Source organism: Corvus cornix, chromosome 3 (assembly GCF_000738735.6).
Source record: "Corvus cornix cornix isolate S_Up_H32 chromosome 3, ASM73873v5, whole genome shotgun sequence".
Classification (NCBI taxonomy): Eukaryota; Metazoa; Chordata; class Aves; order Passeriformes; family Corvidae; genus Corvus; species Corvus cornix.
This window is the reverse complement of record NC_047056.1, coordinates 53118378-53132732: the sequence shown is the minus strand read 5'-3', so window position 1 is coordinate 53132732 and position 14355 is coordinate 53118378. Positions and strand designations below refer to the sequence as shown.

General features: G+C 45.4%; 1 protein-coding gene across 4 annotated transcripts in view; it reads left to right on the top strand.

Annotated features, from left to right (window-relative positions):
* The first annotated feature begins 2398 nt into the window (after window positions 1-2398).
* TMEM181 (transmembrane protein 181) overlaps window positions 2399-14355 on the top strand; it is a 36860-nt gene continuing 24903 nt past the window's right edge. The window contains exons 1-2 of one of the 4 annotated variants that reach the window (XM_039569019.1): window positions 11368-11440; window positions 12218-12362. Coding sequence is in view for 3 of the 4 variants with exons in the window: in XM_039569017.1 (XP_039424951.1) it covers window positions 2473-2603 (131 nt within the window). In the remaining variant the exon portion in view is untranslated. Of the gene's footprint in view, window positions 2604-11367; window positions 11441-12007; window positions 12099-12217; window positions 12363-14355 lie in introns of those variants that run through there. The other 3 variants (XM_039569017.1, XM_039569018.1, XM_039569020.1) reach the window with 3 other exon arrangements.

The window sequence follows — 14355 nt, the reverse complement described above, 5'->3', positions numbered from 1 at the left end:
CTGCACTGGACAGGCAAGACGGACACCTGATACTGGGAGAAGTGTGATCTGTTAGGTCTGCAGGGCTGGGGGTAAGTGAGCAGCCAGCTGAAATGTTTCATTCATCAGGTTTTCACAAAAGAAAATAGATTGGCAGTTTTAATAGAAGTGTCTGTTCAATATTAAAAATATGTTTTAATGCTTTTCTCATTTACAATAATAAGGAAACCTGAAATTTCTTTGACAAAAAAGTTTGAATGCAAGCTAGGTTTTTTCCCCCTTAGAAATGTTACCTAGGAATTACATACAGCCCCTGAGTATTTCTTGTTTTGTCAATGTATTGAAGTGTTTTGGATACTCAAAATGCATTCTTGACCTTCTTAGAGTCTTCTGAGTGTTTAATATGGACCACAGTGGCAATATACAGTTGCTGAACATTTCTTCCCACAAGCTTTGCTATTCACAAGCCTAATTTTAATCCTGTAATATCTGGTATTTGTTACTTGAAACACTCTCTGGCTTTTTTGATAGCAGAAGTTTGTGGGTTAATATGTGGTCAGTGCTAACACCATCTCTGTGAGTAACCTGCAAGCCTGACTGGCAGCCTTCCACAGAAGGTGTGGAACCCTCTCATGGCATTCAAGGTGAAGTGAGACAGACACCATTGGAAGCCAGACTGGATAATGTTCAGCACAACAAAGAGGGAACCACATTGCATCTCTGGAATGGTGCTGCTCTGGGCCCTCAAAAAACCAACTAACCAACCAGCAAACCAACCAAAAAAAAAAAAAAAATAGGGGTGTTTTTGGTTGGTTGGTTGGTTTGGGGTTTTTTTGAGAAATAAATGCAATAGAGGTCACTTAGTAGTAAGTAAACGGTAATCAGCTTTTAATCTTCCATTTTTTATTACTTTTCCACACTGTCTGCATAATTCCCAGCAGTGAACACATTTTTACTCAGCTGAAGCCTTAAATGTTTTATTTCTTCCTTTTGGTAAAATATTTAAAGATCCCATTGATAATTCCCACCTCTTAGCCTGAGTGCTGGAAGCAGCACATTAATCACACGTAACAAAGAATTTTAATTCTTGCTTCGAGGGAAAACATGGCTAAATCTTGATCCCTAATGAAATGTGTCCCGTGAAATAAACCATTCCAGGAAAATCCTACACGGCTACGTCAGCCGCGTGTGTGGTAGCAAGCAGGGTGCTGGCATGTTGTAACAGTCACAGAAGCACAGGGCACCTGCCGAGCCTGTCCCAGGGTTTCAAAGCAGCCATTCAGGAGCTGGTCAGGCTCTACCCTTGAGCTCTTTGCTCCTCAGCAACAGTCCTGAGGTTGTTAGAACCTTTGTCTCCAGATTAAATGTGCATATGGCTTTTATCCCGCTGCTATGTCTTCTCAAGCTTAGAAATATTCACAGGTAGGAAATAGGAATTCTTGGTCAGAGATGAACCTTCCTCTCCCTTTCTCCGCCACCTGCTGGGGAAGACAAATTGTCTGTCCCTCTCCCACTGCACCACCAGGAGTAACCTCTTGCCAGCACATATTTGTGAGAGATTAGTTTAAGCAAAAATGCATGTTCCAGTCTTAGTATGTGATAAAATACAGACTAAGGGCAAAGCTGGGAAATAACTCAGCCCAGCTTCCTCAAAGTCAACAGGGAAGATATTTACATGGGAGGAGCAGTACAGAAGACTTCTATATTTATACCTACTAGACACAATTATTGCATATCAATAGTAACGGGGTTTTTGCTTTTAATATGGATAGCACTGCCGTTAATTAGTGGAAATTAAGGGTTCAATTGATAGAATAATTTAAACGAGTTTAAATGTGAATTTGTTTATGAAGGAAAGTTCAATATGAATGAAGCTAACAGGGCGCTCTGCAAACTGATTAGAGTTCAGTTCAGATTTTCTACATTTAGGCAATGTAAACAGCGTCATTCTTAGTTTTGAACCATTTACAGTGTCGTGACCGTGAAAAGTGGATTTAGCATAGGATTTGTTTGACATATGTGCTACGTTAAAGAAAAGAGAAAATAAATAAAACATTTATTTTACATAGAGCTGGTATGTTTTTGAGAACAAATCAGTTTTATTAAAAAAAAAAATAAGATGTTTTCGGCAGAGGTAGTGCATACTCTTCGCTTACTTCCCGGCACCGGCCGCCCCTCTCCGTGGTGCTGAAGCGGCTCCCCCCGCCCCCGAGGGCGCGCCCTGCATCCACCGCCCCTGCATCTCCCGCTGCTACATCCCCCATTCTTGCATCCTTCGTCCCTGCATCTCCCGCCCCTGCATCCGTGGCCCCTGCGTTCGCCCCCTTTCATCCCCCTTCCCTGCATCCCCCGCTCCTGCATCCGCTCCCCCCCGCATCCGCCGCCGCCGCTGCGGCTCCAGCACCGCCCCCACCCCGCGGCCGCGCAGCGCCGGGCGGGCTCCGGCGGGGCTCCATGGCGGAGCGCGGGGCCTGAGGCGGCGGCGTGGGCGGCATGGAGGCGGATTTCGCCGCCTTCGGGAGCCCGCTGTGCGGCGAGGTCAAGCGCTTCTGCAGGCGGGTGCGGGAGACCTACCGGGAGATCCAGGAGGACCTCACGCCCTACAAGGATGATCGCTACTACCGGTACTGCCGGGCGCGGCTCCGGCCGGGATCAGGGGCCGGCTCGGGGGGCGAGCGAGGGGTTGGGTGCCGGACATCGCACGAGGAGCGGCCGCCCGGCCCCGGGGCTGCTCCAGGCGAGCCCCGGATCCCGCACCCCGGCGCGGAGGGGCCGCCTGCTCCGCCTTGGGGATGTGCTTTGGCAGCGCCTGCCGGTCAGACAGCCCCACGCCTCTCCTCCTGCCCTCACCTATTAACATCTTCACACGGGCAATTTCCATCTGCGTCCCTCTGTGCTACGCCTTTTCCACTATCGTAGCAAGCGAGGGGGTTGCGTTCTAAAAGCAGCCGTGAAACAATCCTGGAACAGGATAGGAAGAGATGACGAAATGAGAGTGGTTAGCAAAGGTTGAAGTCAGAAGGGACAGATACACTGTGTGGGCTACACCCACACTTCTTCTGAGCCTTGCCCTGTCTGCTGTTTCGGTGACTGACCAGTGATGGCTGGAGAGTATGGATGGTTTGAGATTACACAAGGCTAGGAAGGACTCCAAAGGTCTTGGAGGCCTGGGTTATAAATGAAAAGAATTTTTGAATATGAGGAAGGTTCCAAAAAAGTAGACATCAGGAGAAACAGGTGCCAGGAAATATGCAGAGAATGGATGCTGTTCAGCCACACAAATACAAGTTGGGGAACAAACAGTTATATGACATTTTTGTAAAAGAAGGGTATGGAAATTGTAATCTTTTATAAAATAACCTCTTTCAACAATGATATTGTCTTATACATGTGAAGAAGGTAAATAGTTTTGGTTGCACAGCAGAAGCACAGTTCATAAGATCTGAGAATTACACCACCTACTTTAGTCAACACTTCAGATCTTAGTGCAAGCTATGTTCAGTTCTGGACACCACAATTCAAGGGCCTGCCAGTGGAAGAGAGGATAAGGACAGGGATATGGATAATCAAAAGTCTAGAAAACATAGCTTTGAGGAAAATTTGGGATTACTCCCCCAAAAGAACAAATATTGAAGTTGGAGGAATAGGAAATTCTGTAAAGAGAAACTTCATGTTCCTATTGGACAAAACATTACAGAGTAATATTAATTGAAGCAATAAAAGTTCTTGTTAGACATCAAGAAAAAAAATCTGTATGGGAAGGATGGCAAAACACTTCAAGAAAGGATTATCCAGAGAGGCTCTAGCATTTCCATCATTGGAGGTTTTTAAACACTTTTGACGAACACATGCCAAGGAAGTCTTAGATCTGGCAGATGCTCTCCTAAGACAGAGGGAAAGATGAGGTACCTTGTGAGGTCTCTGCCAGCTCTACTTTACCGTGTGTCTGGGCAGTCTGCTTCTGCACAGTACCCCAGCTGTTGTGCTTAAGTCATTTGACTTCAGTATGAGGTCTCTGTTTTTCCCAGTGAAGGGGCAGGTGGTCCATTAGATTGAATTTGTCTCATTGTTTGCAACAGCAAAGACTAGAGTCACAGAGCTTGGAAACACTGCCTGACAGCTTGGCAGTGTCTAACACAATTGCAGTCTTTCCTGGCAAAGCAGTGGCTCATTGCACCTGAGCGTGGTGTGAGAAGCCATGGGAGAGGTGATAAGGAGTGATGGAAATGTACCTGTGTGCATCTGGCAGTGTGATGAGGAATTCTGGCACTAGAGTGGAGAAAGAGGGGAGACATTAACTTGTTGAATTAACAAATAAGAGGTCCTGGGAGAGGTATTTGTTCAGCTTTATTTCCAGAAGAAACTTGAGCTCTCTAAGGTAAAATGTTACTAATTCATTTTTATGACCATAAGAGTGTATGGAGGGACTTTCTGCATTGAAAAGAAAAGATGCTACCGGAGTGAATCCAATGAGCTCGCAGAGTTAGTGCTAGATTGCCTTTTCTTCAGTGACAATATTCCAAAGAGGTATCAGCTGCAGGTCATGTAGAATGAAATGGAATAACATTGGACTCTTAGCATGGAAATAATATTTCCTGACTTACAAGTCATGCTAGTAATTCTCTGAATTCCCAAAATCTTAGCCTAAGTGACCTGGTGTAAAGTGAGTTTCTGTTACTGCCAGTGCATACCTGCTGTTCTGGCGAGTGTTTCCCTTCAGCACTATGGATGGATGTAGCAATGGCACCTGGTTTTTAGATTCCTGCTGTGGAGGAGGGTTTCTTGATGCTACCATGCATTCTTCTTACAGCCAACTCTCACTTATGGGAAGGAGAATTAGATGCTTGATCCTCTTGTCCCTCTTTGTTTTACTCAGGATGTTTGGTCACGTTATAAATAAGCACATTCAGGGGTATAATGGAGAGACTTACTGCTCTGACAGCAGAAGGAATTTTGGAAATTTGACCAAGGAAATGCCGTGTGGCATGTCTTTACTTCAAACCATGGAGGTTCTCTAAAACAATCAGGTTACTAAAAGCAAATAACATCTTGTACTAGACCAAAAAAAAGAAGAGATGGTAAAACCATATAAAAGCATGTGTTTTCCCTTTCACACACTGTATTCACAGATGTGAGGCTATCAACCACTGTCAGCCTTAACTCTCCCCTCCTGCTGATGGAACAAAGCCACTGAGCTATCAGCTGGTGGTTTCCATTGCCCCAATCTAGTTTGTTAAGCAGTAGGGAAAGGGGGGCAGGGCCATGAGTTTACTCATCATCAGTATTTAAAAAGAAAATTGGCTGCTGCAATCTCATTTCTGATTTCTATAAGGACATCCTTCTCTGAGTGCCAACCAGAAAAGACAACACTGGAAAGCTTTGGAGCAGAGCTGATACAGAAATGGAAAACCACCTAGCAGTCAGTCCCCTCTGTGACCCTTGACTCAGGAGAGCTTGCTGTACGCTGTGCTGTACCTGCTTATTCTCCATGAGAGGGGACTCAGTACAAGGGGATGACATAGCTCAGAGATGGCTGATGGGGCTGTTATCCCAAGTAACTGTCCTCTTGTGGCATGCATGGCTGAGTAATTTCTGATTCAGCTCTGAGGCCATCCCAGTTTAGTGACATTTTTTGGTGATGTTTTCCTTTAATGCACAGTGGTCTTGAATATGTGGTCCAGCAACTTTCTGTGAGCAGCCTGTTCTTTGGGCACAGGGCACAACTAAGGTTGGCAGACTCCTTGGCCATCCCAACTTATGTCATTCTCACTCTGCAGAGCCCCAGGGCACTCATTCACACTACAGAGATGGAGGGGGTGTCCACAAGTGAGTTTGCTCTTCCCAATAGCCCAGAACAGTCTGTACCTTGTGCCTCCTGGTGTATTTCCCCATGGGCAAGAGCTACTTCACTCATTCATCTGGGAGAGACTGAGAGATCAGGGCTAGCCATGGCTCAGCACACTGATGAACCCCATCTGTCTAGGTTAGGGGTTCCCTTAGGCAGACATGGCACTGCATGGTGTGCTTGTCAAAGAGACACTGTATTTACAGACTAGTGGGTGTGGTATTAAATAACCTCACTGGTAACCCAAACCCAAGGTTGGGCTGGACTCAGCCCACTGAAGATTAGTCTGTGGTACACCATGTAGTACTTGGAGCAGTAAATAAGCTCAGAGAAGGCAGAGGAAGAAAAAGTGTTACACTCTCCCATGGGTCGTGTGGACTGCCATAAAGCCATCAGATTTATTGCAGCAACTTCAGGACTGCTGTATTTTGTATCTCTGAAAGATTGCTCCAAACAAGCCCCTTGAATGAACAGTTTGTTCATTTGCCTGGTGTCTCCCTCTCCCACTCCAATATGTTCCTTCCTCCTTTAGCATGCCTCCTGGCCAGGATGGCAGGGCAGGGAGAGCTGGTGGAGGGCTGGCAGATGATGACTGCCCTGCTTCTCTAGGCCATTTGGAGTAGATTGCTGACAGGAAAAGAGTTTAGTACCAATGTTACTAAACCACATTTTTATCTCTTTGACATGTTAGCAGTGAGATACCAAAGCTTACCAAAAGACACCAGTCTTCCCAAACAGCTGACCGATGTTTTTCATTGGGAATTTCAAAACTCTATTCACCTAGCTGATGTTGAAGAGTTCACCTTGCTGGAAACACTTTGATAGGAATTGAAGTGCCTACCTGGTAAGAGAGGAGAGATCAGGAGGGTGGCCAAATTGTGGTCTGACATCAGAGTTGCATAACTGCAAGTAACAACATGGCATTCCTGAAAAATAAATTTCTAGGTTACTGAACACATCCCACCAGCCAATCAGCTTATACAGAGAAGCACAGTGTTGATGCTGAATTTAGTAATAATACCCAGAGACTGAGATAAATGACCTACAATCTGCCCTGCTTTAAACAAGGGATAAGTTTTAAATTCCTGTCATGCAATAATGTCACTGTTGCACACAGGGAACGGCGAAAATCACGACATAAGTCCAGGTCAGATGATATGTCCAAAGTGACCTCGTTTAATCACCCGTACCCTTTATAGCATGGTTTGCAGAAGAGAAATTACATGATTGGCCTATTGACCCACCACCTCTCAAGGTGATAGGTTGAGCAGTAAGACACCCATTTCCAAATATTATTCTCACAAGACTGAAAACAATTCCACTGTCCTCACAACAACTTGCAGGTGTAGAAATGGTTTACATTCTCTCAAACTGTTGTCCATCCAGTTCTCATGAGAACGAAATCTTTCACAGAGAAGCTGTGAGAAGCTGAATTTCTCTAAGTGCTTTCTTATGAGAAAGAAAAGTTTCACAGGAAAATTCCTCTGCTAGCCCTTGCTAGCATCCACACAATAATATGATATTTTGTACATCAAAAAGAAAAGACTATATGTAGGACATCACAAAAAGTACTTTTTAACTTGCAGCTTTAATTAATGCTTGATGTTACATAGACAATCTTCAAACCATGTAGAAAAATTTCATTGACTGCGCTTCTGCCCCTTTGGCAAAAACACCAGAGAACGGCACATCATTTGACTCAGCAACTAAGAGAAGCTATTCATTTTTCCTTAGAGAACTAGTACCTGTGTGCTTCAGAGAAGAAACTTGAAGTTGCCAGAGAAGGCTGTTGTGATAAGTATACATTTCTTCCCACCTGAAAATCTTTCACCAGTGCTCAAAGTGCAAGTCTGTGAGAAGCCGTGGGGTCAACAAGACCTTGCTGGACATCCGCAGTCAAACTCCTGGAAGGCTCGTGCTGCTTCCAGCCTTGACCGAGGCAGGATCTTCAGTGGCTGCTTTGAGCCACAGCTGGTACACTTCTCTTGTTCTTCCAGGGTCCTGGCGACTGGGGGCAGAAGCTGAATGACCCCAATGTGAAATATATAGCTAGGGCCAGAAGGCTTGAAACAGAGAAAGGAGGATGAGACCAACACTGTAGCTTCATGGATTGCTTTTTAGCTGACATAAGCAGGCTCTGTGACTGGGAGAAGCCATCCTAGCTCTCATTTCCCTGGTCACACATTTCTGCTCTCTTCCTCATCTGCCCACAATTAATCTTTTATCTTCACAGTGACTGAGCAACTGATTCTTGAGTGACTTTTAACTCAAATGATTTCCACTACTTGATTCACCAGTCTACTGCACTAACATTAGTGCTGGCAAAATTCAAAGAGCTCCAGCTAGAGAGAGGCTGGATTTCACCTGTTGTCACTGAAGCTGTAGGTGTGAGCCGTGAAAGTAGAGCTTTAGTGCTAAGGTGGTCAGTGTAAGTAGAATCCCAGCTGAGCGAGCATTCAGCCTGCTTATTCATAGCTCGGTCTGCCTTCTCTTGCAAGCCTCAGTCATCACACACTGTCCAGCTCCTACAACAGATGAGGCAGACAGCAGCTTCTGGCACTATTTCATCTCAGAGCAGGTCAGACAAGGCACTGAGTGGTACCTTATTGGAAGAAGCAGAGTGAGACTGACTGACTCTGTGGAGAGAGAGGAGTTTCACAGTGCCTTCCCTCCGAGTGTTTAGTTTGTAAACTCAATGCCAAAATTTTCACAAAAAATAGCGTACAATGTACATGTTTACAGTGTATTCACAACTCTTTGAAAGTTGGTAGATGGCAAAGAGAAATGTGGTCCCACGGCTAATTGAAGTGAGCTGGATTTCAAGCTCTGCCACCCACACAGTTCTCCAAGTGACTTTTGGCAAGGCTCTGCCTCTCTGTGCTTCAAATTTCCTACCTACTCAATGAGAAGAACATATTTTTGGTTTGGGGATAATAAATTCACATTAGTGAGACACCTGAGTGCCAGAGGGATTGGAGCAGGCCTCAGAACAGCTCAGTTGTGTGCACATAAATGGAAGTGTAACTGCAGAAGGTTGTAACTCTGCAACCGCACTTCCCAGAACACTGGGAATGCTCACAGATGTTGTAAGCATTCAGTCATTTTCTGGCCAGGGAGAACATGTTGGAGAAGCCTGAAGTGTGCTGAAAGCTACACAAGGCATGTCATAGTCATCCATGACCTAATGACTAAATTGTGGCTTGGCAGTGATAACTTGTTCTGAGCAGATGCAGTTTGTCCTTATCACTCAAAGCTTTATTTTCTTCCCCCCAGTTAATTCTTGTCTACGGTTTAAATTCTTGTTGATTTAAAATGCGTGGACACCTTTTCTTCATCAATTGGTACTATGTATTTCTCAAGACAGCTATTTTTATGAGATTACTAAGTGATCATCAGTGCTGTAAATCACAGACGAGATAAATATCGGTATCAATGATTAAATTAATTCCCAGCATGTTTTTAGGTTCAGTGGTGTTACACAAGAGTCATCCTGGGTCCCACAGATCACAAGTAATGACATAACTGCCCACAGAGTACCGGAATAAAATGAATGATGTTATTAATCCTAAGTACTTTTTAAAAGGAAATGCAATAGGACCATCATATCATCTAAGTAAGCTTTTAATGAACGTATTTAATTGTTGAAGATATAATTTTTAAATTATATGTTGAGTGATCTATCTGAACATTTCTGGGGTCATCCCGAAGTGGCTCTGCTGTATACGACAAACCCCAAAGCCAGGCAATTACTCTGAATTTCATTCAACTACACATCAGATATTCCCACGTTTTAGTTACTGCAGTGCTGACTTTCTGTGAGCAAATGTTAGAGCTATTAAAAATTCGTACAAAATATAGTTTGGCTAACCCCTATACCTGCCTACTCTTTATCATCACTACCCAGTGGATCAGTTGACAATCTTTGTTGCCCAGTCTTCAGACATTTAACAGAAAATCAGAACAGAAATCCAACTTTATCCTAACGTTATGCAAGAATAAAACACTGTTAGGTATGAACTAGAGATTTGTATTAAGTAGTGTGTTCAAAGTAGTTGCTTACTCCTGGGATTTAATTTCTCTTGCTCGTGAGCTGACTGAATTCTCTGCAAACATAATACATCAATCACATCCCTTGAATACCACAAAGCTATGTGCAGGTGACTGCAGTGACAGCATTTTAATTCCACTGAAAGAGCTGGTAAACAAAACCATTTACAACCCAGGCGGCACTAAACATGGGCGTGTTCAGCATGGATGAGTCACATTGGGCCTTTTGCCTATAACAGATGGGTTTAGATTGAATTCAGAACCACTTTTCTGTCCTAAGTATTTTCTGTTTATATAGTTAAATTTCCCTCTTCTACCTGTGGTTGCTACTACTACAGCACAAGCTGGAAAAGCGCACTGGAAATGGGGGAAATACTGCTGTTATCCCCACACAATGACACATTTGGCTTCATAACCAACAGTATGAAGTTCAACAAGACCAGGTGCTGGGTCCTACACTTTGGCCAGAACTCCATGCAGTGCTACAGGCTGGGAGAGGAGTAGTTGGGAAGTGGCTCAGTGGGAAAGGACCTGTGGGTGCTGGTCAGCAGCTGAACATGAGCCAGCTGTGCCCAGGTGGCCAAGAAGGCCAATGGCATCCTGGCCTGTATCAGCAATAGTGTGGCCAGCAGGACCAGGGCAAGGATTGTCCCCCTGTACTCGGCCCTGGTGAGGCTGTACCTCGAGTGCTGTGTCCAGTTCTGGGCTCCTCACTACAGGAGGGACATTGAGGGGCTGGGGTGTGTCCAGAGAAGGGACATGGAGCTGGGGAAGGGTCTGGAGCACGGGTCTGATGAGGAACAGCTGAGGGAGTGTGGGGGGGTGTTTAGTCTGGAGAAAAGGAGGCTCACGGGAGACCTTATTGCTCTCTACAACCACCAGAAAGGAGGCTGGAGCCAGGTGGGGGTTGGTCTCTTCTCCCAGGGAACCAGTGACAGGACAAGAGGAAATGGCTTCAAGCTGAGCCAGAGGAGGTTCACGTTGGACATTAGAAGGAATTTTTTCACAGAAAGGGTGATTAGACATTGGAACAGGCTGTCCAAGGAGGTGGCGGAGTCACCATCTTTGAAAGTGTTTAAGGAAAGACTGACGTGGCACTCGGTGCCACGGTGTAGTTGACAAGGCGGTGTCAGGTCATAGGTTGGACTCGATGATCTTGTAGGTCTTTTCCAACCTAACTGGTTCCGTGATTCTGTGTTACTGTGATTCTGAACACGCAGAGCCCGCCAGGGCAGGACCAGTCATGTGCTGGCGCCGCAAGGTGGCTCTCCAAAGATAAGGTGGTGCCGTATCGCACTCCCTCCCGAGGAGTCTCTCCCGATCTCCCTCCCGCCGCCCATAGCCGAGCGCGGGCGCCTGGCCCTTCGGGCTCGCCGTAGCTTCCCCGCCCCCGCCTCAGCTCCCCCGCGGCCGGGGCGCGGCGGGGCCCGTGACGTGTCTGGGGCCGCGTGGCGGCCGCGCGGTGACGCACGCGGAAGGCGTCGCGCGGCGCCGGCGGCGGCTGTGCCACGGCAGCGGCGGCGCGCGGAGGAGGTGTCGGCACTGCGCGTGCGGCGCCGCGATGGAGCCGTGAGTGGGGGCGGGGAGGAGCGGCGGGCGCGGGGGGCGCCGCGAGCCTGAGGGGCTGGGGGTCCGGGTCCGGTCCGGGTGCGGGTCCGGGTCCGGGTCCGGGTGCGGGTGCGGGTCCGGGTGAAGAAACTCCGTCCTCGGAGGGAGGAGCTGAGTGTTGTCATTCACAGAATCACAGAATGGGCCAAGCTGGAAGGGACCACAGTCACTGGCCGTCTGGTCCAACCTGCCTGCTCAAGCAGAGTCAGTCCCAGAGCATAAGGCACAGGATTGTGTCCAGACAGGTCTTGAATATCTCCAGGGAGAGAGACTCCCCAGTCTCTTTGGGCAATCTGAATGTAATTTCAGTTTATACACGTTATCCTCGTTAAGGAAATCAGCCCGCTGAGGGTTAAGTGAATGTTTCTGAGGCTGTGGTTCGCCACTCAGAAGCCCGAGTGGTGACTGCCCTTTTCTTTAGAGGAACCCTGTAAGTTTCCCTTTCCTATGGTGGATAAAACCTCCCCCCACCCCCGGTATGTCCACTCTCAGATTGTTTGTTAAAAGAAAAAGAAAAACTTGTTTTCCCGGATATCTCTTTGCATGGATAGAGCCATAGCCGTGACTAATTATTCAGACTTAAATGAATACAACAAACTGGAACTAAAAAAAAAAAAAAAGCCAAACCCACCCCACTTACCATATAAAGGTAAAGCATGGCCATGGTTATCTGTCAGTTGTCATATAGCAGTTCTGTATAGTGCTGACAATGTTAATTTTATGCCTCTTTTTATGTAGTCATGTGCTGCCTCATTAGCTATTAACCGTTGTGGAATACATCTGCAAGAAGAAATTCAAGGTCTTCTGAGGGACACCGAAGCAAGCAATGTCTTTAAACCATGAGCAAGTGCAGGGTGTATGGATAGACCCCAGTACTGTGAACGTAGGTAGCATACGTAATCATTCAAATCAAAGTGGGTTTGATGGTTCTATTTGCGAGTGAGCCTAAAATAGAGAAGAGCAGTTGGAGGCAGAGATGTTGAGGCTAGGATTTTAGAAAAACTGCTGTGCATAAAAGCGAGTTATTTCTGATTTTAATATCAACTGTGCCTACCTACTGCTTAATCTCAGTTTTGCCACAGCTTTCTCTTCTTTAAAGTCAGTCTTAAGTGAAAACTATTGTATAACAGGGTCTGTTTTTCATGATGGTCTTCATTAAAGACTTTGTTGTACAGTCATGAGAAGTGATTTGAAGATGAGGAATATCCTGAGAAACATTTTGCTAAACCTTTTGAGACAAAACTTTACTCCAAGAGCAAGATGTAACTCACCTTTACATCTCATGTATGAATGGCTACTGAAAGAGTGCAGTTGTTATGAGTGTGCATTTCCAAATTTCACTCTGTCACGGGTTGCACTAGTGCAGTTTAGTTTTTATTGACTGCTATTTGAGATGTCTAAATATAACATTTCTTTGTTTGTATCTTTGTGCTTTTTCCTCTTTTGCAGTCAGTTTCAGGCATAAGTTAATTATAAACAGCTCTGAATTAGGATAAAGTTGAGTATAGGTGGTAAAAGCTGCCTGAAAGAGCTGCAGACACTTGGATGGCTAGTCCTGAGCGTTTGACTGCTGTGGTTGGGCTGATTAAAGCATCTTCTGCTGGTAAAGCAAAGCACAGTTCTTTACTTGTTTGAACAGGTGCTTCCAGAGGGAGGAACCTTTTAAAATTTTCTCATAAATGTGTTTCCAACATTTCATGCTTTATTGGGCCATTCAAATGTAAGAAAGAAGCTGTCAGTGGGGGATCACCAACTTGCACTTATGTATATTCATAAACTTTATATAATCTCTTTCCCAAAGGCAGGTGTTAAACAATGAACTTATGGGAAGGTGATTTTATCTGCTTTGTATGTCAGCTGGTGATAGGTGCAACAAGACACTTAAATCTACACAAGAAAGTTCTGCGACTGCGGCGAGGGGCAACGAAGCGTGATAAAAATGCTATAAATTGTTGTTTGCCCTCTTGAGAAATGTAGTTAAGATTTGGCTGAGTTCTTACATTTGCTGTTAATAAAAGTGTCCATGTTGCCTTACTGACCTCTAAAGCAGCACATTTAGTCGGTGGCTTAAGTGAGACTTGAGGAGTACAGGTATGAATGAAAGGAAAACACAGGGTATGTCCCTCCTCTCTGTGTCTCCAGTCTGTGTTAGGTACCAGCATCCCTGTTGGTAGGTAGGTGTACACCTACCCATTCTGACTGCCAGGTGTTGCACCATCCGGAGAGCAGCTGGAATAAAGAATGAGCCAGTGTCTGGAACATGTTTCTTCAAAAGCTCACAAGCACACATACTCTGGCTTATGAGTAAATCAAGGTGCTAATTGCCAGTGGTTGTAATACTCTGTTGGCTGGGTGGGGAACTGGTGACTGTCCTGTAAGGAGTGTGGAGAGGGAGCTGCTTTTCATGTTTACATCATGCATTTTGAAGTGTCTGCAAAAACTTTGAAATTAGGAAACTTATCAAAAGAACCAAGAGCATGCACAGCAAGTCAGAAGTATCCTACATCAGTCTGTAGCTGTCAAGTGGATGTCCAAATACACTTGTGCTGTTCTGAACAGCTTACATGTTATGCTTTACTGCAAACATGATACTCTTCCAGTTGTCAGCTATGCTCGACCCATGGACTTCCCTGTGTTGTGAGATCCTCAGTATGTGCTCTGCCATGAAGCATGTGGTATCCACCTGAACTCTTATAGTTAATTTAGGCGTGTCAACATTTTATGTACTGTTTTTATAATCAAGGATTTTCTTGTTAAGATTAATACTTAGGTATCTTAAGATAGTATCCCATACTTGGTGTACTTTGGTAAACAGGTCATCTGTGGAACTGAAGGAGCCCTGGAGCTGGTAGAACAATGCACCTTAGTTAGTTATT